A 23,962-nucleotide genomic window follows, 5' to 3' on the forward strand; every position below is an offset into this window, starting at 1 on the left:
CGAGGGATGGGACGAGGACAGGGTCCCCACCTGCACGAGCAGGATTTTGGAAGGACGATCAGGGGGACAGGTGGGGCTCTCCTGCTCCTGACAAGGGACACGACAGGCTCGCAGCGCGGTGCGCGGCGGACTCCCACATCCACTGGCGGTCTCATCTCAGTCTAGCGACCTGCCTCCAGCTTGTCGCTGGCAGTCTCTCCTACCACAGGCACACTGACACAGGGGTGGCAGGGGCGGCGGCACGAGTCTCCCACATACTATGCGGGCCTCACTAGAGGTGCGGCCTGTGCGTGTCCTCGCCCTTGAGGGGGGAGGGGAAGGGGCTGTGTGTCTTTCCATGTGCGACAACACACTATTTTTTTTCTCCGCAGCCAGCGCGCCCTGTAGTCGTGCATGCCGCTGATCCGCCGCGAATACCAGGAGACGGCCACCTTCATCGTTCAGAGCATCGGCAAGCTGGTGGTCGGTTCGGAGATCGGCGGGACGGGGCAGAAGAGGAAAGACTACTCAAAGAAGCAGTCGCGCGCGGAGCGGCGCGCCACGGGTGCGACCGACCAGGCGCAGCAGCGCAAAGAGGTCTTGGCCGGCACGGTGGTTCTTGCGGTGCTCCTCTTCTTCGCGCTGTACGGCCTCTGGGCTACGATCCAGGGGAATGAGCCGAAGCGCACTCGCCGCAGCAGGTAACGGTGTGAGAGATGAAGGGCCTCGTGTAGAAGTCCGTGTGCGCGTAGCCTCTGGACGGCACTTTCGGAGCGGCGCGCTAAAATTCGTTCAACAAAAAGCCATTCGAGCCCACGCGACACCACACAAGAGAAGTGCTGAGAGAATAAGAGGAGATACACACATACGCGCGCGACCACCTCTCCCCCACACGGCTTTAGACCACACCCACAGCTGCGCAGCGCGAGAGCGCTGAGCCCCCCGCGCCACACACATGTGCATGCACATGTCTCGATAATGACACGAGCGTGATCAGGTCTCGCACCCAGCGTGATCCGCCTGAAGGAAACGAGCATCCACCGCACCTTCAGGAGTCCCTGTAGTGTCGCGCGCGTCTCGGCCCACAGCACTCTGCGACTCTGTTCTCTCGCTGTTGTCGAGGCCTCCCGCCCGTAGTGCAAAGCGCCTCCTCTCTGGGCCCTCAGACCTCAAACTCTGCACACAGCGCCGCGAGGTCGGTGGCGGCCGCCATCTGGACATAGTCCGTCCGGCCCATTGCGGAGAAGACCATCGTGAGGTAGGTCCACACCTGCGGGGGGGAGGGGGTTGAGGGGAGGGGGTGAGGGGAGGGGGTGAGGGGGAGGGGCTGGCGGGGAGGGGCTGGCGGGGAGGGGCTGGCGAGGGAGGCACATGGGGCGGTGCAGGAGAGGGCGGGCAGGCGAGGGCGGGCAGGCGAGGGCGGTGCGGGGCGGTGCGGGGCGAGGCCGCACGTGGGCGGCGTCTTGGTTGAGGGAGAGGGCCTTGAGGTAGCACTGCGCCGCGGCGCGCTGCTCGCTCAGGTTGCCATACGAGATGCCTACGCACGCTCTACGCACGCTCCCTCCGCAGGCTCGGAGGGGGAGGAGGCGGAGGAGGGGAAAGGGAGGGGCGGGGCGTCGCTGCGCCGAGGTTGGTCAGCGCACGCACATAGTTCGGCCGCAACTCGAGCGCCCTCACGTAGCAAGGCACGGCGGCGGCGCAGCTCATCGCGTTCGCCTGCGTCGCGCCCAACTTGTTCCAGAGCGAGTAGTCCTACCCGCATGAGTGGCCATGCTCACATTGCCGCTGACAACGGCTTGCTCCAGAGCGAGTGCTCCTCCGGCCGCAGCTCGAGCGCCCGCTCGAAGGAGGAGACCTGCTCACAGCTGCTGGTGAGCCGCACGGCCGCCCCTCTTCTTCTCTGAAACACCCCTCTCGGCGTGGGCCCACCGCAGCGCCGTACTCGCGGGACAGGTTGTGCAGCACGCCTGGGGAGGGCAGCACCACGCCGTCCAGCCAAGGAGAGTGGAACCATGCGACAAGGCTGTGTGCGGCTCGCCGAGCACGGCGTGCAAGTCGGCGCTGTGCGGCGCCCTGCCAACGGCGCGCAGGAAGAGGGCGGTGGTGTCGGCCTGCCGCGCCCAGACGTCGTACTTGCCCTTGCCCACCTGCCGACTCGCTCAGCAAGACTTTAAGACTCCTTTCGGCCTGCCTCCCGCGTGTGGGGGGGAGAGGAGCAGAGGCGCGCGGCAGGCTCCGGGAGCAGGCTCCAGGGGCACATGCTCTACCTTGAGGTACAGGCTCTACTACCCTAAGATACAGGCTCCAGGGGCAGGCTCCAGGGGCAGGCTCTACTACCCTAAGATACAGCTGCGCCTCCTCTTCGGCCGGCGCGAGCGAGGCGAAGTCCGGGTGGCGGCGCAGCCACAGGCGGAGGTGGTCGAGGGCGCGGGACGCGTCCAGCTCGTTGGTGTACGAGACCCCGAGGGCCAGCAGGGCGGCGAGGTTCTGTGCGTCGGCGGCGACGGCGCGGCGCAGGCAGCTGATCGCCGCGGCGTCGTCGTCTGCGTCGGCATGCGCCTGGCTCGAGGAGGGGGCGAGGGATGGCCCAGGGACGGAGGGGGCGAGGGGTGGAGGGGGCGAGGTAGACGTCGAGGTGTGAAGAGATTGAGGTGTGAAGACGTCGAGGTGTGAAGAGATTGAGGTGTGAAGACGTCGAGGTGTGAAGAGATTGAGGTGTGAAGACGTCGAGGTGTGGAGCCGTCGAGGTGTGGCGAGGGTCAGAGAGAGGGCGACTGCGACGGCGAGGGCGAGGGCGAGGGCGAGGGTGTGGCACCTGGCCGAGCAGCTGCCACGCGACGGACTCCCGCCTCGCCTCCTCCCTCCCCGCCTCGTCCAGCTGGGTCGACTCGGACGCCTCGCGAGCAGGCTCCGACCGCACGGCCGCCTCGAGGGCGAGGATCGCTTGCGGCAGGTCGCCTGCTCGCAGTCTAGAGGCGTGGAGAGGCGCTGATCACACCCCACGGCGAGGGTGGCTCGCGGGAGGTCGCCCTGCCCCAGCAGCTCGCTGCCCGCCTGCACCAGCCCCTCCCTCCCGCCGCCCGCCCCGAGGAACGGGTTTGGCTCGCGGAACGCGTACTGCTGCTCCTCCGCAGCGCCGGCTGCCCCTCCCTCCTCACCCCACGGAGGGGAAGCGAGGCCGTCGAGCCCCTCCACCTCGCCTCGCAGCGACTCCCACAGCGCCTACTCGCACACCCCTCGCCCGCGTCACACACACACCCACCCAGAGAGTGCGGTGCCAACCCCCCTCCCCTTCTCCCCGCGCCCGCCTGCAGCCCCGTCCCGCTGCCGCTGTCAGCGAGCCCTTCCCACGCCGCGGCGGCGGAGTCGAGGTCGCCGGCGCCGACGCCCCACGCCCCCTCCATCTCGCTCGCGATCTCGTCCGCATACTGCGTCCCCGACGACGCCGCCGACGCCGCGCCCCTCCCGCCCCTCGCCTCGCCCCTCGCGTCGCCCCTCGCCTCGCCGCCTCGCCGCGCTGTCGACGCCGCCGGCAGCGCCTGCGCCTGCGCCTGCGCCTCTGCCCGCAGCCCACCCGGCCACTCGGACCCGTCCCGCGCCGCACGCCGAGCCACCGCCTCCCTCTCCCGCCTCGCCCTCGCCTCGCGCGCCTCTTGCAGCCAAACCAGCTCGGGCGGCGGCGCAAAGCCGCCGCGAGGGAGGGAGCGCTCATGCGGAGGGTGCCAGCGCGGCGGGCGGTGCTCGGCGAACCCGACGTAGCCGCTCGCGCCGGATGCGTAGCCGCCTGAGACAGCCTCTGAGACCGCGGCCTGCTCGGTGGGGTCTGCAGCGGCGAGGCTGGCGGTGGCGGCGGGAGCGATGGCGGGAGCAATGGCGGAGGGCGGCGCCGCAGCAGCGAGCGACGGAGGGTGAGACGGCACGGTAGAGGCTGCCGGCTCGCTAGGCCCGCCGGTGAAGCGCGCCCGGAAGGCCGCCTCCTCTTCGCTCATCGGCGGGAGACTGTCTGAAGACGGCCCGGCAAAGGCCGACGAGGACGAGCCCTCGCCTTCACGCCGAGCATACTCGCGCTCGAGGCCGCCGTAGATCGCGCCGCTGAGCTTGGCGAGCGCGTTGTTCTCGCCCGTGACGTCGCACCCGGCGCCCGCGACGAGGTCGGAGAGCATGTTGTTGGGGGCAACAGCGACAGGGAAAGAAGAATTCCGCGCTTTTCTGCGGAGCTCCCCGGCCCTGGATGAGAACGACGCGACAGAGGAGGAAGTGACAAGGGAGAGACCGACGAGAGTGGGACGGCCGCGAGGTGGCATGAAGGTTGCAGCGAGAAGCGGCGAGAGACTGCGAAAAGAGATACGAAGAGGCAGACTCCCCAGGGTGGGCGACGGCTAGCGCATCACACTCCTCTCCTTAAAATCCCTGTGTGGTGGCGGCGTGCCGTTCTCCCATCCCTCCCTTGGGTTGTGTGTTTTCTTTCTTTTCGGCCCTGGATGTGAGGTTGATGACTGCACTCCAAGTGCTCCAAGTGCACCGCTGCACTCAAGTGCTGTGAGGTTACCGACTGCACTCCAAGTGCTCCAAGTGCTGCACGCGTGGACAGGAGCGCACTAGCATCCACTCTCCGGACGTGACGAATCACCCACGCTCAAGTCTCAACCCTCCTCGATCATGCCCGAACGGAGTAGCTGCTTGAGTACCTGTTGGGAGAGAAGAGGGAGAGGTGGGATTGAGAGCCACGTGGGCCACGTGCCCCACGGTTCTGAGCGAACGCACCTTTGCGCCCGCCTCGCGCAAGGCGTCTGGCAAGGGCGTCGCCGGGTTGGCGAGCGTCGTCACGACCGGCGCCAGCCCGCCGACCGCGACGCGCCTGACGGGTCGTAGGCAAAGGCGAGGGGGTCAGGCCGCGCGGTGGCTGCGCCAGCCCGCGGCGGGGGCAGGACGCACAGCGGCGCAGCGGCCGCCTCGGCCATCCCGCTCATCTCGGCGACCAAGTCCTCACGCAGCGCCTTGAGCACGGTCAGGGTTGCGCCGTTGGCAGCCTCTGAGGCCGCCCACGCGCGCGAGCCAGCCTCGGCGGCCGGCCGCTCCGCCAGCATCAGCTCGAGCCTATGTGGCGAGAGAAGAACGCACGAGTGTGGAGGCGGGAAACGCGGCGGCCGGCGGACGCACGCGCGGCGGCACGCGCTTGGCGGCGAGCATCCGGATCGCCTGAGCCAGGCCCTGCACCACGCCCAGCTGCAGTGTGCGGACCGGGGCGCTGCGCCGCAACGCTCCGATCGCGCGCCGGCGCAGCACCGCACCCGCCTCGACCGCCGCGTCGCTGTTCACCGCCCCGCCGCCGCCGCCGCCCGGCGTGCCCACACGGGGCTGCTCGGGCGTGCCGCCGCCGCCGCCCTCTCCGTTGGCCTCCCCGCCGCCCAGCCCGCCGCCGCCCAGCCCGCCGCCCAGCCTGGCGGTGCCGGCGGCGGCCAGCCGCTGCAGGGCGGCCGCGAAGCCGTCGCTCGCCTCGAAGAGGGAGGCGGTGCTCTCCTGCTGGTAAGGCTCGGCGAGCGGGCGGAGCAGACGCAGCAGCGCGTCCGCCCCGAGCTCGGCGGCGGCGTCGGGCGGGATGGCGGCGGTGGCGGCGGTCTCTGGCAGCCGGCCGAGCGAGGAGAGGAGGGCGGTGACGAGGCGAGGCAGCTCGGCGACGAGCACGGACCGGAGGGAGGAGGAGCGGTCGCAGGCAGAGCAGAGCGAGCCGCAAGCAGACACGGCCAGAGGCCGCCACAGCGCGCGCAAGCCGGCCGGCGGCTGCGCGCTGGCCGGAGCCATAGGGGAGGCGAGGGGGGCGGCGCGGGGCGCGGAGGCGTCGGCACCCCTCAGGAGCGGTCCGAGGAGGGGGTCGGACCCGATCAGGCTGAGGTCTGCCTCGGGCCACGCCTAGTCTCGCAACCCCTCGGCTCAGTCTCGGGCAGGCTCGCGATGCGGCAAGTCCCCGGCCCCAGACGCACGCGCGCCTCGCGCAGCGCCGCCTCCAGCCCGCCGACTCCGCCGCCGCCGCCGCCGCCGTCGCCGTTGTCGCCGCCGCCGGCGGGCGCTGCGGCGGGTGAAGAGTCCTCCTCGCCCGCGCGCGGGTCGGCTCCTTGGCCCGTGAGGAGCGAGGCGAAGAGGGTGTGCGTGAGCGGGTCCCGCCTGGAGGCGTGGGCACGCTAAAGGGCTGGGAGCGCGGTGTCGTGCGGCGTGCATCGCGTGCGTACGAGAGCTAAGAGCGAGTGCGACTGCAGCGTGTCCCTCTCGAGGCGCTTAACTAACTAATTAACCAATTAATTAACCAACTAATTAGGACGTGTCCCTCTCGCGGCGCTGGTCGGACTAGCGCAAGGCCCTCGTCTTCCCGCCTCTACGCTGCCCCGCCGCTTGGAGAGCACGCGAGTGAGCAGGCAGAGCCGGGTCGCGGCACCGAGGAGCAGCTCCCCCACGGCCTCCACCTGACGCCCATTCATGAAGAGTGACTCATCGATTGATCGACACGAGGAGCAGCTCCCCCACAGCCCCCACCTGCCCCCACAGCGCAGCCACCCACCCCGCACGCCCGCCGCGCGCCGCCCTCGCGTCGATGTTGGTGAGGGCGTCGGACACGTCAGTGCCCAGCGACGCCGCGGCGGCCGCCACCGCCTCCTCGACTTTGTCGCGCAGGCAGCCGAGGGAGAAGAAGACCTGCAGGAGCGGGCGAAGAATGAAACTCATGATGAAAGTTAGAGGCGGCCGAAGGAGGACGAGACCTGCAGCGCGGTGGTGAGCGACGGCTGGTTGAGCGACCGGAGCGCCTCCCGCAACATCCCGTCCGCCTGCGGCAACTCCGTGACTCGTCATCAACCTATTCTGTCGAGGAGCGCCCCGCCGCCTCACCCCGCCCCGCCTAGAGTTGACAGGCGCGAGCCAGCACAAGCCGTGAGCAGGCGACGCCTCGAGCGCGACGTCGAGAGGCGCTCTCTGCTTCAACCTGACGCCGGACGGCGGCGCCGACGGAGCGAGCGAACTGCAGCTCGGGCGCCACCAGCTCCACGCCGTCGAGTCTCTCCTCCTCCTCCTGCTCACAAGCCGCGCGCCGTGAGGAGGCGCCGCTCACAACCTCACGCCTCCGAGCCGGCTCCTCCCCCGCCTCCAGGATCTCCTCCACCTCGCGCAGCGCCACCGCCGCCTTGGGCAGCTCCGCGCTCGACAGCTCGATGCGCCACGCCCCCGACCCCGCACCGCCGCCCGCCGACCTCCGTGCCTTGGACGCGTCCACCGCCTCGTGCAGCCGCCAGCAGAGGTAGAGCAGCCGCTGGACCCGCCTCAGCAGGGAGGAGCACTCCTGCATGTGCTCCAGCTGCGACACGCGCCCGCTCAGCTGCTCGTGCTGACCCACCGTCGTCGTGCGGACGCGCCGCACCGTCGCCGCGAGCCGCTCCACCCGGCTGTGCGACTGCACGAGCCGCGCCTCGAGCGAGCGAACGGCGTCCACCTCGGTGATGAGCTCGCTGTAGCGCGCGGCCACGTGCGCGCCCAGCGCAGCGCCGAGCCGCGACTCGATGCGGCCAAGCGCCGCCGCGGTCACCTCCGCCTCCCCCGAGGCGATGGCGAGCTGAGCGAGCGCGAGCTGATCGAAGCTGGGCGCCTCCTCGATTGCTTGGCAGATGTCGCCAAGGTCGTCGCGAGAGGCGCACGCCTCGAGGTTGGCGATGAGCTGTGAGGCCATGTCTCCGGCGAATTGTCGCACTCTCGACGTCTGTCTCGGGCAGTGGCACACCGCCGAGTGAACAAAAGAATTTGCTGCCGACTTGGCGCGGGACTGGCGCGAGAGGAGGAAGTGACAAGGGAGAGAACGACGAGGGTGGGACGACCGCGAGGTGGCATGAAGGTTGCAGCGAGAATCGGCGAGAGACTGCGAAGAGAGATAGGAAGAGGCAGACTCCCTAGGGTGGGCGACGGCCAGCGCACCACACACCTCTCCTTAAAATCCCTGTGTGGTGGCGGCGTGCCGTCCTCCCATCCCTCCCTTGGGTTGTCTGTTTTCTTTCTTTCTTTCTTTGGCGCGCACTCGCAGGACGGGGCAGAAGAGAACAACGCGACAGAGGAGGAAGTGACAAGGGAGAGAACGACGAGGGTGGGACGACCGCGTGGTGGCATGAAGGTTGCAGCGAGAATCAGCGAGAGACTGCGAAGAGAGATAGGAAGAGGCAGACTCCCTAGGGTGGGCGACGGATAGCGCACCACACACCTCTCCTTAAAATCCCTGTGTGGTGGCGGCGTGCCGTCCTCCCATCCCTCCCTTGGGTTGTCTGTTTTCTTTCTTTCTTTCTTGGCGCGCACTCGCACTAACACCGAAAAAGAGAAAGCGCATACCAACAAGAACACAACGCCGCACTCGAAAAAGAATTTCCGCACCTGAACGAAGGCGTGAAACACGATCGTGCGCTCGCTCGCGCGCTCGCTCCCTCCCTTTTACTGCCGCCCTCTCTCCTGCCGCTACCCTCCGCGCGCCGCACACAATTCAGAGCTCCAGAGATGGGCGCGCCCTCTCTCTTCCTCGAGGCTCTCGAGGTGGCTGCCGTCAGCCTGGGCGAGGTGGCAGTCATCTGCGCCATCGGGTGCGCCGCCATGGCCTACGGCCACCTGGATGGATACACGCTCCGCCGCGTGAGCCGCTTCATGCTGCGGCTTCTCTACCCGTGCCTCATGCTCTCGCTCTTCCGCAGCTTCGACGCCGACCGGCTCGCGCGCTGGAGCCCCGTCCTCCTCGTCGCGGTGCTGCACGTGGTCGGCGGTGCCGCCCTCGGCTGGCTGGCCGCGTCTGCAATGCGGCTCCGCGCACCGCACCGCCAGCTGACGGTCGTCTCGAGCGCCTTTGGCAACTGCGCCGCGCTGCCCTTTGTGCTCGCCGTCCCGGTCGTTCGGAACTGGTCGGTCACCCGCGACGACCCGGACGCGCTGGAGACCGCGCAGGGCGTCATCGGGCTCTACCTCGGCGCCTGGTGCCTCCTCTTCTTTGGCTTCGGCCAGCGCTACCTGCAGGGCGCGGCAGAGGCTGCCCGCGATGACGCGCGGACGGCGGCCGCCCCGACCCCGCCCGCGAGCGAGCCGGCTGGCGCCCGCTTCCCGCCCGGCCGGTGGCGCAAGGCTCTGCTCTGGTGCGGGCGAGACCTCGTCGACCGAAACACCGTCTGCACGGCCGTCGCCGTCGGCCTCGGCTGCATCCCACCGCTGCGGTCCGTGCTCTCCGACGGCGGCGCGCTGCGATGGCTCGCGGGTGCGTGGGACTCGCTTGGCGCTGCGGCCGTGACCCTGTCGATCGTCGTCCTGGGAGCGTCGCTGCAGCAGCCGCTGAGCGCACTGCTGCACACTTTGCTCAGGAGGAGGAGGAGGGCGGCTCGCCTGCCCTGCGGGCTGCCCCTCTCCGCCACTGGCCTCTTCGCTGCTCGGCGGCGGAGAGGGGGCGTGCGTGCGGTGCAAGCAGCGGCGGGCGAGGCGGGCAGCGGCGCTTGTACGACTCGAGCCCAGCCCTTCCCGTTGATGCGGGGCGCGACCAGCGTGCTCGGCGATGGCGGCGAAGGCGGCGAAGGTGGCGGCGGAGGTGGCGGCGAAGGCGGCGAAGGTGGCGGCGGTGGTGGCGGCGAAGGTGGCGGTGGAGGCGGCGGAGGCAACGGCGACGGGGTAGGCGGAAGTGGAGTTGGTGACGTCGGGGCAGCGCTTGACAGTAGCGCGCGGAGGATGATTGCCGCGAGCGTGCTGGTGAAGCTGCTCGTGCTGCCCGCGGTTTCGATCCCGCTCGTCTCGCTTGCCGCGCGAGACGGCTTGCTGCCCGACGAGCCAGCCGCCCTAATGGTGCTGTACGTACAGTCCGCGGTGCCGTCCGCACAGACCGCCATCGCGGTGCTGGTGGCCGCCGGTCAGACAGCTCTCGCGCAGCAGCTCTCGCAGCTCTACGTGTTGCAGTACGTGCTCTCCACCCTCACGCTGGCAGCAGTCATCGTCATCGCCGTCGAGGTGATATAGCCGTCGGGATTCAGGTCTCCCAATGTCGATTGTCGTCTCGTGATGTGTTTTTTTCATTCGCTTCAGTCTCTCGGACGTCAACCCCGAACCCGCTGCACACTGGTATCGACACATGGCTCATGGACGGGACCTAAACACTTCTCTAATTTTGCGGCGGCCTCGTATCCTTTCGTGGAGAGAGAAAGGCACTTTTAATCTCATAAAATTTTCCAAATACTCGGTGTGGTGAGAGAGAGCTCCGAGCGCCCCCACAAAAAGGCTCACCGAGGCCTCACAGTTTGGACATGACGTGCTTCACCCGCGTGTACTCCTCGAAACCGTACGCGCTCAAGTCCTTGCCGCCGCCGCTCTGCTTGAACCCGCCATGCGGCATCTCAGCGACGAGCGGGATGTGAGTGTTGACCCACACCGTCCCGAAGTCGAAGGCGCGGCAGCAGCGCAGCGCGCGCGCGTGGTCGTTCGTCCACACCGAAGACGCGAGCCCGTACTGCACGCCGTTCGCCATCGCAACCGCGGCCGCCTCGTCGGCGAAGGGCTGCACGGTGATGACGGGCCCGAAGATTTCCTCCTGCACCATCTCGTCCTCCTGCCGCAAGCCGGCGACCACGCTCGGCTCGAAGAAGAAGCCCCTGCCGCCGGCGGGCCGGCCGCCCGCGACGACGCGCGCGTGGGGCGGCAGCCGGTCGAAGAAGCCCTTGACTCGCTCGAGCTGCGCCTAGCCACACCAGAACATGCCCCTCGTGCGGGCGGGCGAGAGAGACTGGGCCGGCGAGCTGCGCGCAGCCGAGAGCCCTGCTGTTGAGAGGCCCGACCAGCACGCCCTCAGAGTCCATCGTCGTCGCGGAGCCGAGCTTGGTGTTCTGCTCCGCCTCCCGCGCGAGGAGGGCCACCATCGTCTCATACGCCGCCGCCTCGACCACGACTCGCGTCGCCGCGGTGCAGTCCTGCCCCGCGTTGAAGTAGGCGGCGACGGCGATGTCGGCCGCGGCGGTCTCGAGGTCGGCGTCGGCAAAGACGACGACGGGCGCCTGCCAGCCCGGCGCCGGCAGTCATCGAAGGGAGGAGGGCGAGGAGGAGGGCCGGGAGGGTCGAGGAGGGCGTGGCGGAGGGATCTGTGGAGCATAGCACACCTTGCCGCCGAGCTCGAGGTGAACTCGCTTGAGGAGCGGCGCCTGCGGAACGCATCGTGGACGTGTCGGGGACGTGTCGTGGCGAGAGGTGCACCCGCGCTTGAGCGGCGGCGGCACCGCGCTCGCCGCAACCTCACGCCCCGCGCGCACTGAGCCGGTGATCGAGACGAGGGACGGGACGGCGTGCTCGACCAGCAGCCTGCCTGTCTCGCGCCGCCCGCAGACGACGTTGAAGACGCCACTCGGCAGGATGGCTCCCATCAGCTCGGCCATCCGCAGCGTCGAGACGGGCGTCGTGTCGGACGGCTTGAGCACGACCGTGTTGCCCGCCGCCAGCGCCGGCGCCCACTTCCACACCGCCATCATCAGCGGGTAGTTCCACGGCGTCACGGCGGCACAGACGCCGACCGGCTCTCGCACAATCATCGAGAGCAGTCCCTCCATGTACTCGCCCGCAGCCCTGCCCTCGAGCTGGCGCGCCGCGCCGGCGAAGAAGCGGATCTGATCGACGGCGGCGGCGATCTCCTCGTCTAGCGTGAGCAGGAAGGGCTTGCCGCAGTTCTTGCACTCCAGCCTTGCGAGCTCGTCGGCGTGCGCCTCGATGGCGCTCGCGATCTTGAGGAGGAACCCTTGACGCTGCGAGGGCGTCGTGCGCTTGAAGGAGTTGAAGGCGGCCAGGGCAGCCGTCATCGCGGCGTCGACATCGGCCTCTCCCGAGTCGGGTGCGGATGCATAGGCCTCGCCCGTGGCAGGATCGACGACCTCTGTCCGTGCCGTTGACCTGCTCGCCACAGGCCGGCCGTCGATGTAGTTGAGGAGCTGCAGCAGCGGCATGCGTGTGGGAGTCGGCGCAGAACCGACACTGAAGACAGCGGGGCAGAACCGTCTCCTTCACCAAGAAAGATTTATTCTTCGAGGTTCACCTCGGAAGCCCTGATAGATGAAAAAACCCGTGCCGCGCCGCGCCCAGACCGGAAACTCGAGCGAGCCCAAGCAGCGCCGGGACGCTCCTCTCCACCGTGATGCTCCTCGCCATCATCGTCACCACGACGTGTCTGCTGCGGACGGGCGTCGCCCGCGACATGCGCACGTAGCCCGACAACTTTCAATCGCTCTGCAAGCCGCGGGCGGCTCCAACTGTCAATGTCGTCTCGCATTGCCGGTACGCGGGCCTGGCTGCTCTCTCTCCCCCCCCCACTCCCCATCGAGACTGAGCCCCCGGTGAGCACGGGCTGCGGCGCGACCCTTGCCGTCCCCGCGCACGCAGGTCACCATGGCTGCATCCAGAGCTGCTTTGTCGTGCGCACTCGAGCAGCGCGCAACGGTCGCGCCCACCTGCCACCTCGCCTCGCCGGCTGCATCCCGCTCGCGGCGGTCGCCACCATCCCTGGGCACCGCCACTGCCCCTGTCCCTGCCGCCGCCGTCGCCGTCCGATTCCTCCCCACCGCCCGGCCTGATCCGCGGCGTGCAACGCCCCCCACGCACAAACATGGGCACACACCTCGGCATCGCCGACCCTGATGCCGCCGCCGCCGTCCCTGTCGCCCCCGCTTCCACCCACTTGCTTTACTGCCGACTCCAAGCGGGAGGCAGCAATAGCACGCAGACAGAACCCTGAGTGAGAACGTCGTCATCGTGTAGCAGGCATCTGCAGGCAGGCCTGGCTAGCCGCGTGTTGGGGAGTAGTGTTTGTGTGTGGTGTACTCTCTCTCCACTCAGTGTATAGTGAGTGAGCAGCGCACGATAAAAACGGCTGAAAAACCTCGAAGCCCTGGGAGCCCTCCCCCTACTGTAAACGGGTCGCCGTCCAAACCGGGGACCACTCAGGGCGCAGCACCTGCAAAAGAAATCCCTGTAGGGAAGCAGGGATAGCCGTTGAGGAGAAAGGGCGTAATACATCTATTGCGGATAGCCCCGGTATCTGAAGCCTCTCGAGCTTGCTTGAGAGGTCGGCCTCCACCTCGCAAAATAACCCCTGCTCGGGCCGCAGCGGCGACCCGCCGCTCGCGGCGGTCGCGCGGAGCTGGTCGGCGAACCTAACGTGTCGTGGAAGCCCTGCTTGGGGTATGGTAGGGCTAGCCTTGGGCGGTCAGGACCATCCCCCCCCCCCCTTTGGGCCGCCGAGAGTACCATACCATGCCCCGGAAAAAGTTGAAATCCCTGTAGGGAAGCAGGGATAGCCGTTGAGGAGAAAGGGCGTAATACATCTATTGCGGATAGCCCCGGTATCTGAAGCCTCTCGAGCTTGCTTGAGAGGTCGGCCTCCACCTCGCAAAATAACCCCTGCTCGGGCCGCAGCGGCGACCCGCCGCTCGCGGCGGTCGCGCGGAGCTGGTCGGCGAACCTAACGTGTCGTGGAAGCCCTGCTTGGGGTATGGTAGGGCTAGCCTTGGGCGGTCAGGACCATCCCCCCCCCCCCTTTGGGCCGCCGAGAGTACCATACCATGCCCCGGAAAAAGTTGGAACCCAGGCTGCTGAGCCAAAAAGAATTTTTACCGGGGAGGATTTTCTTTCTTTATTTTACGCGGCACGAGACTGGTCTCTCGAGACTGGCAAAAGAGTTTTAAGAAAAAGGTTCAAAAGAACGGAACTCTCACGACACGAGGCACGGGACTGACGCGCACGGGCACGAACAGTACACCTAAAACAGTAACACCGCTAAAGAAAGAACTCTCCGCGGCAAACGGCGCGCAGCAAACAAACGTACGAGTTTCCCCAAACGACACCTATGTGCATATTGTGTATATGCCCATCGCCCCCCTCGCTGCGCTCGCGTCGACTGCAGTCTCGCCGCGATCGCTCACGCCTACCGACGATTGTCCAGTGTGGACAGGCCTCGGAACTGGTGCCGCGCGCCACTCTCTCGCCGCCTCACCGCGCCTGCTCTGAGGGAGGCGAGTATGCGGCCACCCTCCCTGCAGGCGTGCCGGAGCCATTCCAGTGCGGGCTGCTCTGGTTCCTTCACATCGGGAAGACGGGTGGCACAACTGTCACGAGCCACTTCCGCGAGATGGCTGTGCGCTCGAACGCAACCTTCCTCCACCTATACTCCGCCGACCACCTTCGGCGCTGGAGCGACTGGAACAGCTCGGCCGCCGCCGCCGACGCGCCATCGGTGTGCGAGGCGCGCGACTGCGGCGCGTTTTGTTGCATCGAGCGCATCGCATCGCAGTGGGAGGCCGTGGCTACCATCCTGAGAGACCACCCGTCGCCACGCGTGATTGTCGTTCAGCACCACAGCAGCGCCGGCTTTGGCGAATGGATCGTCGACGGCTTGCTCGCGCCGCTGCGCGAGAGTCTCGCCTCGCGATCGTGCGACGTGCGCACGGCAACAGTGCTGCGTCACCCGACTGACTATGTCACGTCGCGCCTGTCGTACAGCCTGCGTGGCTGGATGGAAGGCAAGAATGCCGCAGAGGTGAAGCGGAGCGGACTCGCGCCCACCGACGCCGATGAGGCGGCGCGTGCGTTGCTGACCAGCTACGCGCAGGGCCAGGGGAAGCCCGTGGCCAATCTGACGCAGGACCCGCAGACGACCTATCTCATGAAGGGGACACACCCGCCTCGGAAGCGGACGTGGTGCCCGCACAGCGCGGCGGCAGCGGAGCAGCTCTCGCGAATCGACCTCGTTGGCAGAACCGCCGAGCTGGACGCCTTTATGGACACGGCGAATGCCATGATGGGGTGGCCCCGCATTCCTGCCGAGCTGCGGAACCCGACCAGGGACGAGTACAAGGAGGCGGTGGGCCGGCAGCTGCGCGAGGCGGGGTGGACGATGGACCCCGACTGCGACTGGCGCGCGTACTCGCAGTTCTGCCGGGTGCCCGGCTCCCCGCCATGACGAGTGAGGCGTGGTATGCCACCGTTTCAAATTCTGTTATGGCTACCGCCCGCCGAGAGGCGAGAGAGCCGAACCTCGCTCCGACGCAGCACAGCCCCGCTCAAGAGGCGAGAGAGCCGAACCTCGCTCAAGTGGGGGGATGTACGAATGATCGAAATTCGAATCGTGTAGTACAGCCGTGCTTGGGGGCGGCCGAGCGATTTTATCTCTCGGTCTGTTGGGGCCGAGCCGCCAGTATCAGACGCAATCGAGGCCACTGGCCTCTGCTCCCGCCTGGGATCGCCCATTGGCATTGCGACCCAGAGCTTTGAGAGACATCGCGAAAACCGCGCCAATAAGTTGCTCTGGGGGGGCGTGGGGGCCCCCGGAGGCACCGTGGTCCGTGCGCCGCGCAGCAGTGCGGAACGGGGCTCCGGCTCTACTAGTCTCTACCAGCACCAACTTCCCGATTAAATACGGTTTAATAGAGGGCAGATTCGGAGAGATCTCGAGGAGTACACACAGATAGACCCTCCAACTCATCAGACCAACCTCCAACCTGATCGGTCGTAACACTGACCGGCTGACTACTACACGGTGAGCCACATACGGACCTTGCAGTAAACCTTTCCCTTCTAAGCAGGGCTACATAATGACCCTATAGTGTGGGGGTGTTCCTGGCGAGTTGTGATGAGTAGGATTAGATTAGCCAATGTTATTTTGAAGTTCAATATGAAAATGCCAACTTGCCTATATGTGCACGTCTCCGTGGCGGCGGCCCGGCGGCGGCCCGGCGGAGCGGTCAGAGCAGCACTGCGCCGGCCGGCGATCGACCTCGACTATAACACGGGCTCTATTGAACGGCCTCAAGGTGCTCTTTAGGGCTGCCCTATTCTGCTCGCCCGGCTACGCCGGGCTTCGAAGGAAAAGGTTTCGCTCGGCACGGCGTCGGAGAGCAAACTTCGGCGTTCGTCCTGGCTGGGAATGCTGGACGCACGTCGGCAAGTGAGCCGCATGACCAGGCGGGCTGCTGCTAAGAATCTGGGCCCTCTCGGCGCTCGCTCTCGCGCTCTTCATAACGGCTTTGCCCCCTCCCTCCCGCGCCGACGTTGGGCAGCCCGACCACGACAACGCCAGCGCCGCCGGCCTGCAACTCGAGGCGCCGTTGAATGAGCACGAGAGCCGGTGCGCGACGGCGGCACGGGTGATGCAGCCCAAGGTGGCGACGGTGGCAGAGGCGGCGGCGGCGGCGGAGGGGGCGGCGGCGGCGGCGGCGATGGCCGCGGGGTCGGCCAACCCGCATTTGCTGCTGGTGCTGTGGGCATCATCACTGTGCTCAACCTGAAGTCAAGGCGCAGAAGCTTAGTGGGCACTTTGCGTTCTTTGCCACGTATATGGCGCAGCGGACCGGTCTACCGGACCCGCCCCTGATCGTGTTCTCTTCCTAAACTCGACCTTCCGCGACCTTCCTCGACTCTCCGACCTGATGCTGAGTTTCCGCGCACCAGCGCAGCTCCGTGGCAGTGTGCGACCAGGGCCAGTGGTAGACAGTGGACGTGCGTGAGGCTTCTCTCTGAGCGATGACACTAGCAGGGGCATCGTGAGGTCATCGGAGTAACTTGTATTAGTTCACGACGCCGCCACGCTTGCACAAGGGCCGCATAAGCGCCTAAGCATCCTAAGCACTCCCCGCTTAGGCCGCTTAGGCGCTTGAGCGATTCTAAAATCAGGTCTGGCACCTCTCCGCTGAAAAGTGAAATCGGACGTTTCAAATCTCGAATAATCTCCTACGTCGCTTGAATGCTCACTTGGCAGGTAACATATGCTTAGGCGCTTAGAGCCGCCTACGGCGAGGGACGGCCGGCTGCCCGGGGCCTGGCGTGCCTCCGCCGTGGGGTGAGCGCCTGGGAGAGCCACTCTGCAAGTGGTGTGCGAGCGTGTAGCCTTTAGCGTGCGTTCGGCCCCGACAGATCACTCCAGACAGCAGACAGGCCGACGATCGTCTGCACGCGGCCGGCCGGGCGAGAGGCTTGACACGATCCGACCCTGCGACCCTGACGCTGCTGCTCTAGCTATCAGCCATGCACTGCTGACTGCTGCCACATGTGCGACCTGTGCTGGCCCACTTGGCGGCCTTCCCGGTCAGTGGTGAGGCGCAGTTCAGAGCTGTCGATGGCGCGATGCCGCACTGGTCCCACATTGGTGACACGAGACCACCACGTTTGCCGGTCCAAGAGAGAGGCACTGGCGCTGTCCTGAGAAGGTGCGTGGTCCCTCTTGACTGCCCATGCGCGCGAGGCTGCGTAGGCATAGCCTCGAGAGTGCCAGCGGCCAATCTGAGGTAGTTTGTGACGCGCATAGCGTCAGAATGCACAGAAGCGTGCACACACGTTGGAAGGACACCTTCCTACTGGCCGTACGATCAGGTCGTCACTGAATGCTTGATACTAAGGCCGCGAGCTATGCAGGCGGTCAGTTGAGCAGGGCCAGCAGGGCACGGTCAGCAGCGCCGACAGGCTGTCGCAAGGCGTGATACAGTTGTAGCATGGCCGCAAGTACGCCGAATTCCCAGGAATACAGTAAAAATGGGGGGAAACCCGAAAAAATCGGCGCCTGCGGCGGGCCATCGGACCCCTTCTCCCCCCCGCATGGATACCCTCTAGGGCCCGCGCGCGCCCCCAGAGATAAGTTGCTGCCGATAAAATCGCCCGACCGACGACGGCGCGGCGTGCAATAATTGCAAATAGGAAACCGCCGCCAGACCGGCGGCGCAGTGGAACGGCGCCTCGCACGGCGGACACCAGCAATATGCTCCGCCTGGTACTGATTGAGCAGCACCCTGACCGTGTTCGCATCCCACGCACGGCCTAGCGCCTCGGCTGCGGAGCTGGCTGCCATAGACTTAAAATGAACTCGGGGGCACGGGACGCGGCACAAACGGGGCACAAACGCCAGGCTGCAGACACGGGGAGGCTGCCATACAGCTTGTATCCAAATTGCAAGGCAATTTGGGGTTGAGCAGGGCGCCGCAAGCCCACAGACCCACGCCCTCTTGCATGAATAATAACGGGGTTCGCCGAGCGAGACTCGCACACGGTCGACGCTGGCATGCAGGGCATGCGACATGGGACCTCGCTGAACACAGTGTATTATGCCCGAGCGAATGGCTTCGCTTCTCTCGACCACGGCGCACTCCAAGGTCGCCAGTGCGTTCGGCGCCACTCCTGTATGGGGGGAGACTACCCGGTACCCGTTCACAGCCTTGTTATTTTCACACGGCCGCGGCGGAGAGTGCGCCCTCCCGGTGCCCCGTGAGCACGATGACCACCGAGGTGCGAAGCAGGCGGCCGGACGGCACCCTGAGACCAGCGGTGCGCGTGCGGGAGGGATATGTGCCGCCGGAGGAGCAGGCCAAGTACTCCGACCAGTGGAAGGACGAGTCGCAGCCCGCAGGCATCCCGGGCATGGAGTATGGCGCGGCGGCCAAGCCGCTGAGCAAAACGGCGGCGAAGAACAAGCGGAGAAACGAGGCGGCGCGAAAAAAGAAGGAGGTGGACGCGCTCCTGCACGAGGAGGGGGGCGAGCGCGATGCGACGCCGACTGCCGGGCGCGGAGCCACAGCGCCAGCAGTAGGGGCTGCCGGGGAGACGCCCGCCGCCGGTGCGGGCGGTGCGGGCGATACCGAGGGTGGGGGCGAGGCGAGCGAAGTCGAGCGGAAACTCAAGGCGCTGCGCAAACGGCTGCGGCAGGTCGAGGAGCTCGAGGAGCGAAAGGCGAACGGCGCAGCGCTCAACCCGGACCAGGCTTAGCGCAATCCGAGATCAGCCCGAGATGGAGTCGAGATAGAGATCGGAGCGGACCAGGCTCGCCGCCCGAGAGCCGCACGTGGCGCACGCACTCCCACGGCCGCACACGCGTGGTTCCTCATCCGCCGCCGCCGCCGCCAGCATTCCCGCCGCCACCAAACCTCACTGTCGCCGCCGCCACTAGCCTCATCTGCCGCCACCGCCAGCCTCACCGCCGCCACGCGCTGGTGCCAGACGGCGAAGGTGGCGTCCAAGGAGCGGATGGTTGCCGAGATCGCCAAGTGGGAGGCGGTCGGCGACGTCGACGTCGGCAAGAAGATCAAGGCGCTCAAGAAGAAGGTGCGGGCAGGCGGAGGAGGCGACAGCTGTGAGGGGGGAGTGGACGAGTTGCTTGTGCATGTGCACAGGTGCGGCAGATCGAGGAGCTGGAGGAGCGCGTCAAGGGCGGCGAGACGCTCAACGAGGTGAGCCGCACGCGCCTCTCCTCTCCCCCCCCTCCCCTCCCCCCTTCCCCGTGCTCTCTCCCTCTCTCTCTCTGGCCCTGCTTTCCCCCCGCGCCCCACCCCACCCCTCTCTCGTCCGTCCACTCGCTCCAACCGCACTGCTCTCTCTGCAGGACCAGCAGGGCAAGGTCGACAGCAAGAAGGAGACCGTCAGCGAGCTCGGCCAGCTCGAGGGGATGCTCAGCCTCAAGCTGTGAGGGCGGAGGGCGGCGTGGAGATCCCCTGCGCGGGGGAGAGGCGCGAGGAGAGCCACGGAGGGCGGAGGCTGCACGCGCGGCGAGTGACGCACCTCGCGCCTTGCTACGCGGCCCCACTACGTACAGCGTGCAGGGGGCGAGAGAGAGAGAGAGAGAGAGAGAGAGAGAGAGAGAGAGGACCCGACGGCCGAGGGCGGCGGAGGGTGGCGCGAGGGGCGCGAGTAGGATGAGGCGCGGCGGTCGCCGACGTGCACTCGCGCACTGGCTTGCGAGAGTTTCTGTAGGAGGGCCGCCGCCGAGCAGGCTCGCGGAAACTACAACTAGAAATTTTGATTTTTTGTTTCGTTTTCGGTTTTTCGCGATCTGTGGGGAATCTCTCTGGATCTCTTTCACTTTCTTGTCCAGTCTGCAGTCACTCTCTTTGTGAGTCCATAGTTTACCTGCCCGATAGCCTTGTAATGGATCATACCTCCCATTCACAGGTTGATAAGAAACAGAAAGAAAACGTCGAGTTTCGGCGTTTTTCTGTTTCGCCATATGGGCTGCGGACATCGGAAGCGAGCGCCCGCGCCTTCGGCGGCAGCGCGTTTTTCCATTTTTTCGGCGCTTCATCCAAACACAGATGTTGCCCAGCGCTATGGAAGATGAGCTACATGCAGCGACCGGCCAGACAGACAGCGCCTTTGGAGAGGCAACGTTTGCATCATCGCCACGGGACAAGCGCAGCAATGCGTTTATGAAGCAGGAGGCAGTGGCGATTCACAACCCACGCAGCAGGTATCGCGGAGAGGGGGGGGGGGGGGGGAGGGAGGGAGGGAGGGAGGGAGGGAGGGAGGGAGAGAGAGAGAGAGAGAGAGAGAGAGAGAGAGAGAGAGAGAGAGAGAGAGATGCCTCGCGACGCGGGCCTACGCCCGCAATCGTGGAACTCTGCACTAGTTCGCTGCATGTAGCATGCGCGTTCCTGTCACACGAGGTACTAAAAATGCTCGCGAAAACGCATCGCCTTACCCCGTGCCCCAGGCACCGCGACGCTGCTGGCTGCATGATGCTCTTCCCACGCCTCCCTGCGTACTTGACCGCTTCCAATGATGGGACGTTGAGAGTTTGGCGCGCCCCGACTCTCGAGCACGTGGCAACGTTGAGAGTCTGCAGCCGCGGCTTCGAGGTGAATGCGACAGTGCTTCTCCCTCAGCCCCTTGGCAAGGTGGCGGTCGCGAGCTCCGACTGCCACGTCTCCTACTTTGACCTGCTGGACGACGACCGCTGTGGCTTGCACGGTCGAATGCTCTGCCCAGCCATCCCGATCGCCTTGCACGGCTGGAGCCTCTCGGGCGGCCAGCTCTGCCTCGCAATCGGCGATGTCGCTGGCGTGGCGCGGCCGCTGCCCCTCGGTTGAGGCCGCAGCCGAGCCCTCGCCGACGACGCACCTTCTGCATGTAATGTAGGTGCACATCTTTGACGCGACCCACCTCGCCGCGCTGCTGCGCACCGAGGCAGCCGAGGCTCTTTTGCGTGGCAGAGACCCGACGCCGCTCACTCAATCCTTGACGAACCCCGCCAAGATTTGTACGCTGTCCAGCCTTCACAGCGATTGGATAACCCAGATCGAGTGGGCTCCGGCCTCTGTGCAGTCGCTTCTCTCTTCTTCGCTCGACGGGACCATCCGCGTGACACCTGTCGAGCTACCAGGGAACAAGGATCCCGTCGCTCGCCACCGCCCGACGTATACGTTGCGCTCTGCTGCAGGCAAGGGAGTGCGCACGTTCTTGGTCACGTCGCTTGCCCCGGGCCGGCTGCGGTGCGCTTCTGGTGGGCTCGAGCGCAGCGTAAACGTGTGGAGTCTCGAGAATGGCGAGCTCGTTGGTTGCCTCATCGGCCATCACACGTCTGTGACTCACCTCTGCCTGGCCCCAGCGAGGAAGAGCGGGGGCAGTGCCCCTCTCCACGAGCCAGATTTGCTGATTTCGCTCGACACGCAAGGCACCATACGCACTTGGGACTTGGGGATGCTCATCCCCGTGCAATGCATAACTCATCTTCACGGTGCGCCAGAGCGCCCCACCGCGCTGGTCTACGATCCGCTCCAGGCTCTCCTTATCACTGTGAGCAAGCGGCCAGTCGCGTGGGATCGCCACGCCGACGATTCCTTTGGTGTCGGCGAGTCGGGCGACGACGAGCTTGCAACCGGCGCCAGCCTGCCTCAGCTGACATCCGCGTGTGTCCCGCGCACCCTCAAAGCCGAGACGGCACGCGCCCGAGCTGGCTGTGCCCTGCTGACGGAGAGCGCCTTTCTGCTTGACAAGGAGAGCGAGGTGGCCATCCCAGCCACAGTCACCAACGAGGAGCTGGTAGCGAAGGTGACGCCACCGCTCCCCGGCGCGGGGAGCGAGGTGCCTCGTCGGCGCCACGGGGGCGTCACTCTCTCTCTGTACCCGGGGAGCGCACCCCTCCCGTGCGTGAGCCTCGCCAACGCGGCGGCGGATTGGGCGCCCGGTCGCTCGCAGCTGGGTGTCCATCGCCCAAGGCAGCGGCCGACACGGACCCTCACGAGAAGCGCGAGTCAGCCCACGCGTGTGTTGTACCGGGGCCTGCCCCTGGCTACGAGCGCTGCAGCCGGCGGTGTCCTTGGTCGCTTCAACGCCGCACCGCGTCCCCTTCCGTCTATTGCGACGGATGGCCCCGACACGCTCACGAGGGGCGCTAGCTCGCCGGAGTTGCGGTGGCGAAGGGGCGGCACGGGGAGTGGTCACTTGGCTCGCCCAGCGTTGCGTCGGGGGTGAATAGGCTAGCCAACGGCGGGCTTATCTCGGTACTCGGCTCGCCTCACACACAGCCCCGAAGAGCGAGACTTCTACAGTTTTGTCACACTCTCTGCGCCGCGTGTGGTGTCAGTCTACAATCACACATTCGTTTACAATCATTCTCGACACATTCACGGTGTGATGACTGATGAGTCATCTCGACATCGTCGTACAGCCGTCATCGTACATCGATCGTATTCTGTGCCCCCTCTTCAGGTTCAGCCTTCATTCGTCTTTCGACCGGGAAAACGCCAGTAATAACCCAACCCTTCTACGCGTTAATCTAACATTAACACTAACACTAGTGATCACTACATCGCACGCCGCACTGTGGCCACACTGCCGCTCAGCGCGCACAAAGGAGTACCGCACGGGAGCCCCGCACAACCCACATCGTCACTACGATCGAGAGTTCCGGCTCGAAGATTAGTCAGCTAGGTTCAGTGCCGCACAGCATGCGCGCCAAGTTGCGCTCAAGATCCCTCATGCCCATTCTCTCTCGGCTGTCGCCCGCCGCATCATGCTTTGCGGCGGCGGCGGGGCGCCCCGGCTTGGCTTCGGGCGCCTCGCCCGCCGCCCGGAGGGAAAGAGGGCGATGCGGTCTACCAGCCGTAGCCGTAGCCCCCGTAGCCGCCTGCGCTCGGGGGCGGCGCCGAGCGTGGGCAAGGGGCGGGCGGGTGGTGGCGAGGGGCGGGCAGGAGCAAGCGGGGCGGGCGGGCAAGCGAAAGCGAAGCGGGCGGGCGCACCCATCATCCCGTAGCCGCCGTAGCCGCCGTAGCCGCCGTAGCCGCCGTAGCCGCCGTAGCCGCCGTAGCCGCCGTAGCCGCCGTAGCCGCCGCGGCCGTACCTGGCGGGCAAAGGGGAGGGCGGGCCTGTGAGGGCGAGCAGGCCGGGGAAGGGGGGAGTGGCGGGCATCTTCATCGCACCCGCCGTATCCGCCCATCCTTCCGTACCCGCCGTAGCCTGGGGAGGAGCGGCGAGCGGCACGAGTGAGAAAGGGTGGCCCCGCGACGAACGGGGAAGCCTGGCCTGGGGCACGCCGGAGCTCGAGGAGGCGGCGGGGCGCAGGCGGGGCTTGTGCGCTGGGCTTGTGCGCGCGCACCGCCATAGCCACCGCCGTAGCCGCCGTACGAACGCGAGTACATCCGGTCCATGGCGCGCGAGCGGCCGTACATGCCGCCGTACCCTAGCGACGAGAGGGAGGCCATCAGGGGCGGCAGGGAGGCAGGGGATTGGACGGGGGGGGGGGGGGGGGGGAAGGGGGGCCGCCCCCGCCGCCGCCGCAATAAAAGCGGCGGCGGCGGCGGCGGCGGCGGCGGCAAAGGCGGCGGCCGCCGTAAAAAGGGCGGCCGCGCCCGTAAAAAGGGCGGTGGCGGGCTCCGAGGCGGCGGCCACGGCGGCGGCGGCCACCACCGCCATTGCCACCGCCGCGGTGGTGACCGTGGCCGCCGGAGGGGGTGCCGTGGCCACCGCCGCCAAGGAGGCCGGGGAGGCGGGGAAAGCCGGGTAAGCCAAGGCCGCCGCCGCCAGGGAGGCCGCCAGGGGTGGCGGCCGCCGCCGCCGCCGAAAAAGCGGACCAAAAGAAAACCAGTGCGGTGTGTGGCCCGTTTTGAGGGCCGGGCGGCCCACCCCCCTATCCGCCGTACATGCCGCGGCCTGCGACGGCGGTGGCGGCCAAGCCTCCCCGGCGGCGAGGGCCAAAGCCAAAGCCGCCGCT

General features: G+C 66.9%; 9 protein-coding genes across 9 annotated transcripts in view; 5 read left to right on the forward strand and 4 right to left on the reverse strand.

The window, feature by feature from the left end:
• Nucleotides 1-393: 393 nt before the first annotated feature.
• Nucleotides 394-830, forward strand: EMIHUDRAFT_202818 (hypothetical protein; the record flags this gene model as incomplete). Its single annotated transcript, XM_005784560.1, has 2 exons — nucleotides 394-680; nucleotides 812-830. 2 exons carry the CDS (start codon nucleotides 394-396, stop codon nucleotides 828-830), a joined length of 306 nt encoding a protein of 101 aa, XP_005784617.1.
• On the reverse strand, nucleotides 812-4,142 carry EMIHUDRAFT_449555 (hypothetical protein; the record flags this gene model as incomplete). The annotated part of the gene is made up of 11 exons (XM_005784561.1): nucleotides 812-1,249; nucleotides 1,431-1,516; nucleotides 1,605-1,731; nucleotides 1,796-1,834; nucleotides 1,909-1,946; nucleotides 1,991-2,126; nucleotides 2,317-2,466; nucleotides 2,795-2,937; nucleotides 2,976-3,201; nucleotides 3,645-3,773; nucleotides 3,900-4,142. The coding sequence occupies 11 exons, from the start codon at nucleotides 4,140-4,142 to the stop codon at nucleotides 1,142-1,144; spliced, it is 1,425 nt and encodes a 474-aa protein (XP_005784618.1). The 3' UTR covers nucleotides 812-1,141.
• Nucleotides 4,143-4,622: 480 nt separating this feature from the next.
• On the reverse strand, nucleotides 4,623-7,716 carry COG5 (component of oligomeric Golgi complex 5; the record flags this gene model as incomplete). The annotated part of the gene is made up of 9 exons (XM_005784637.1): nucleotides 7,112-7,716; nucleotides 6,953-7,039; nucleotides 6,732-6,797; nucleotides 6,508-6,666; nucleotides 6,354-6,437; nucleotides 5,858-5,889; nucleotides 4,915-5,076; nucleotides 4,744-4,837; nucleotides 4,623-4,667 (listed from the first exon to the last, which is right to left on the reverse strand). The coding sequence occupies exons 1-9, from the start codon at nucleotides 7,688-7,690 to the stop codon at nucleotides 4,623-4,625; spliced, it is 1,308 nt and encodes a 435-aa protein (XP_005784694.1). The 5' UTR covers nucleotides 7,691-7,716.
• A 783-nt stretch (nucleotides 7,717-8,499) lies between these two features.
• Nucleotides 8,500-9,987, forward strand: EMIHUDRAFT_202822 (hypothetical protein; the record flags this gene model as incomplete). The annotated part of the gene is made up of 2 exons (XM_005784562.1): nucleotides 8,500-8,966; nucleotides 9,702-9,987. 2 exons carry the CDS (start codon nucleotides 8,500-8,502, stop codon nucleotides 9,985-9,987), a joined length of 753 nt encoding a protein of 250 aa, XP_005784619.1.
• A 231-nt stretch (nucleotides 9,988-10,218) lies between these two features.
• ALDH8 (aldehyde dehydrogenase) lies at nucleotides 10,219-11,968 on the reverse strand. Its single transcript, XM_005784563.1, has 4 exons — nucleotides 11,235-11,968; nucleotides 11,118-11,159; nucleotides 10,749-11,015; nucleotides 10,219-10,702 (listed from the first exon to the last, which is right to left on the reverse strand). The coding sequence occupies exons 1-4, from the start codon at nucleotides 11,949-11,951 to the stop codon at nucleotides 10,259-10,261; spliced, it is 1,470 nt and encodes a 489-aa protein (XP_005784620.1). The 5' UTR covers nucleotides 11,952-11,968; the 3' UTR covers nucleotides 10,219-10,258.
• Nucleotides 11,969-18,258: 6,290 nt separating this feature from the next.
• On the forward strand, nucleotides 18,259-18,747 carry EMIHUDRAFT_202828 (hypothetical protein; the record flags this gene model as incomplete). The annotated part of the gene is made up of 1 exon (XM_005784564.1): nucleotides 18,259-18,747. The coding sequence occupies one exon, from the start codon at nucleotides 18,259-18,261 to the stop codon at nucleotides 18,745-18,747; it is 489 nt and encodes a 162-aa protein (XP_005784621.1).
• A 258-nt stretch (nucleotides 18,748-19,005) lies between these two features.
• EMIHUDRAFT_202829 (hypothetical protein) lies at nucleotides 19,006-19,444 on the forward strand (the record flags this gene model as incomplete). The annotated part of the gene is made up of 3 exons (XM_005784565.1): nucleotides 19,006-19,083; nucleotides 19,152-19,208; nucleotides 19,361-19,444. 3 exons carry the CDS (start codon nucleotides 19,006-19,008, stop codon nucleotides 19,442-19,444), a joined length of 219 nt encoding a protein of 72 aa, XP_005784622.1.
• A 622-nt stretch (nucleotides 19,445-20,066) lies between these two features.
• Nucleotides 20,067-22,387, forward strand: EMIHUDRAFT_202830 (hypothetical protein; the record flags this gene model as incomplete). The annotated part of the gene is made up of 5 exons (XM_005784566.1): nucleotides 20,067-20,221; nucleotides 20,465-20,835; nucleotides 21,191-21,801; nucleotides 22,149-22,253; nucleotides 22,337-22,387. 5 exons carry the CDS (start codon nucleotides 20,067-20,069, stop codon nucleotides 22,385-22,387), a joined length of 1,293 nt encoding a protein of 430 aa, XP_005784623.1.
• Nucleotides 22,388-22,498: 111 nt separating this feature from the next.
• The window catches only part of EMIHUDRAFT_434257 (hypothetical protein), a gene marked incomplete at its 5' end in the record, with an annotated part of 3,126 nt that continues 1,662 nt past the window's right edge, over nucleotides 22,499-23,962 (reverse strand). The window contains 4 exons of the mRNA XM_005784567.1: nucleotides 22,499-22,879; nucleotides 22,992-23,092; nucleotides 23,172-23,208; nucleotides 23,348-23,431. Of these exons, the coding sequence (XP_005784624.1) occupies nucleotides 22,995-23,092; nucleotides 23,172-23,208; nucleotides 23,348-23,431 (219 nt within the window). The remainder of the gene's footprint in view (nucleotides 22,880-22,991; nucleotides 23,093-23,171; nucleotides 23,209-23,347; nucleotides 23,432-23,962) is intronic.

The sequence above is a fragment of the Emiliania huxleyi genome, assembly GCF_000372725.1.
Source record: "Emiliania huxleyi CCMP1516 chromosome Unknown EMIHUscaffold_17, whole genome shotgun sequence".
Classification (NCBI taxonomy): Eukaryota; Haptophyta; order Isochrysidales; family Noelaerhabdaceae; genus Emiliania; species Emiliania huxleyi.

What these genes read in the sequence shown, in the direction of transcription:
- ALDH8 (XM_005784563.1), bottom strand. Translation starts at nt 11,951, where the DNA reads ATGCCGCTGCTGCAGCTCCTCAACTACATCGACGGCCGGCCTGTGGCG. An exon ending in GTGAGGTTGCGGCGAGCGCG is followed by an intron (nt 11,160 to 11,234) that starts GTGCCGCCGCCG and finishes TGCGTTCCGCAG; the next exon opens with GCGCCGCTCCTCAAGCGAGT. An exon ending in GCGCGCAGCTCGCCGGCCCA is followed by an intron (nt 10,703 to 10,748) that starts GTCTCTCTCGCC and finishes TGGTGTGGCTAG; the next exon opens with GCGCAGCTCGAGCGAGTCAA.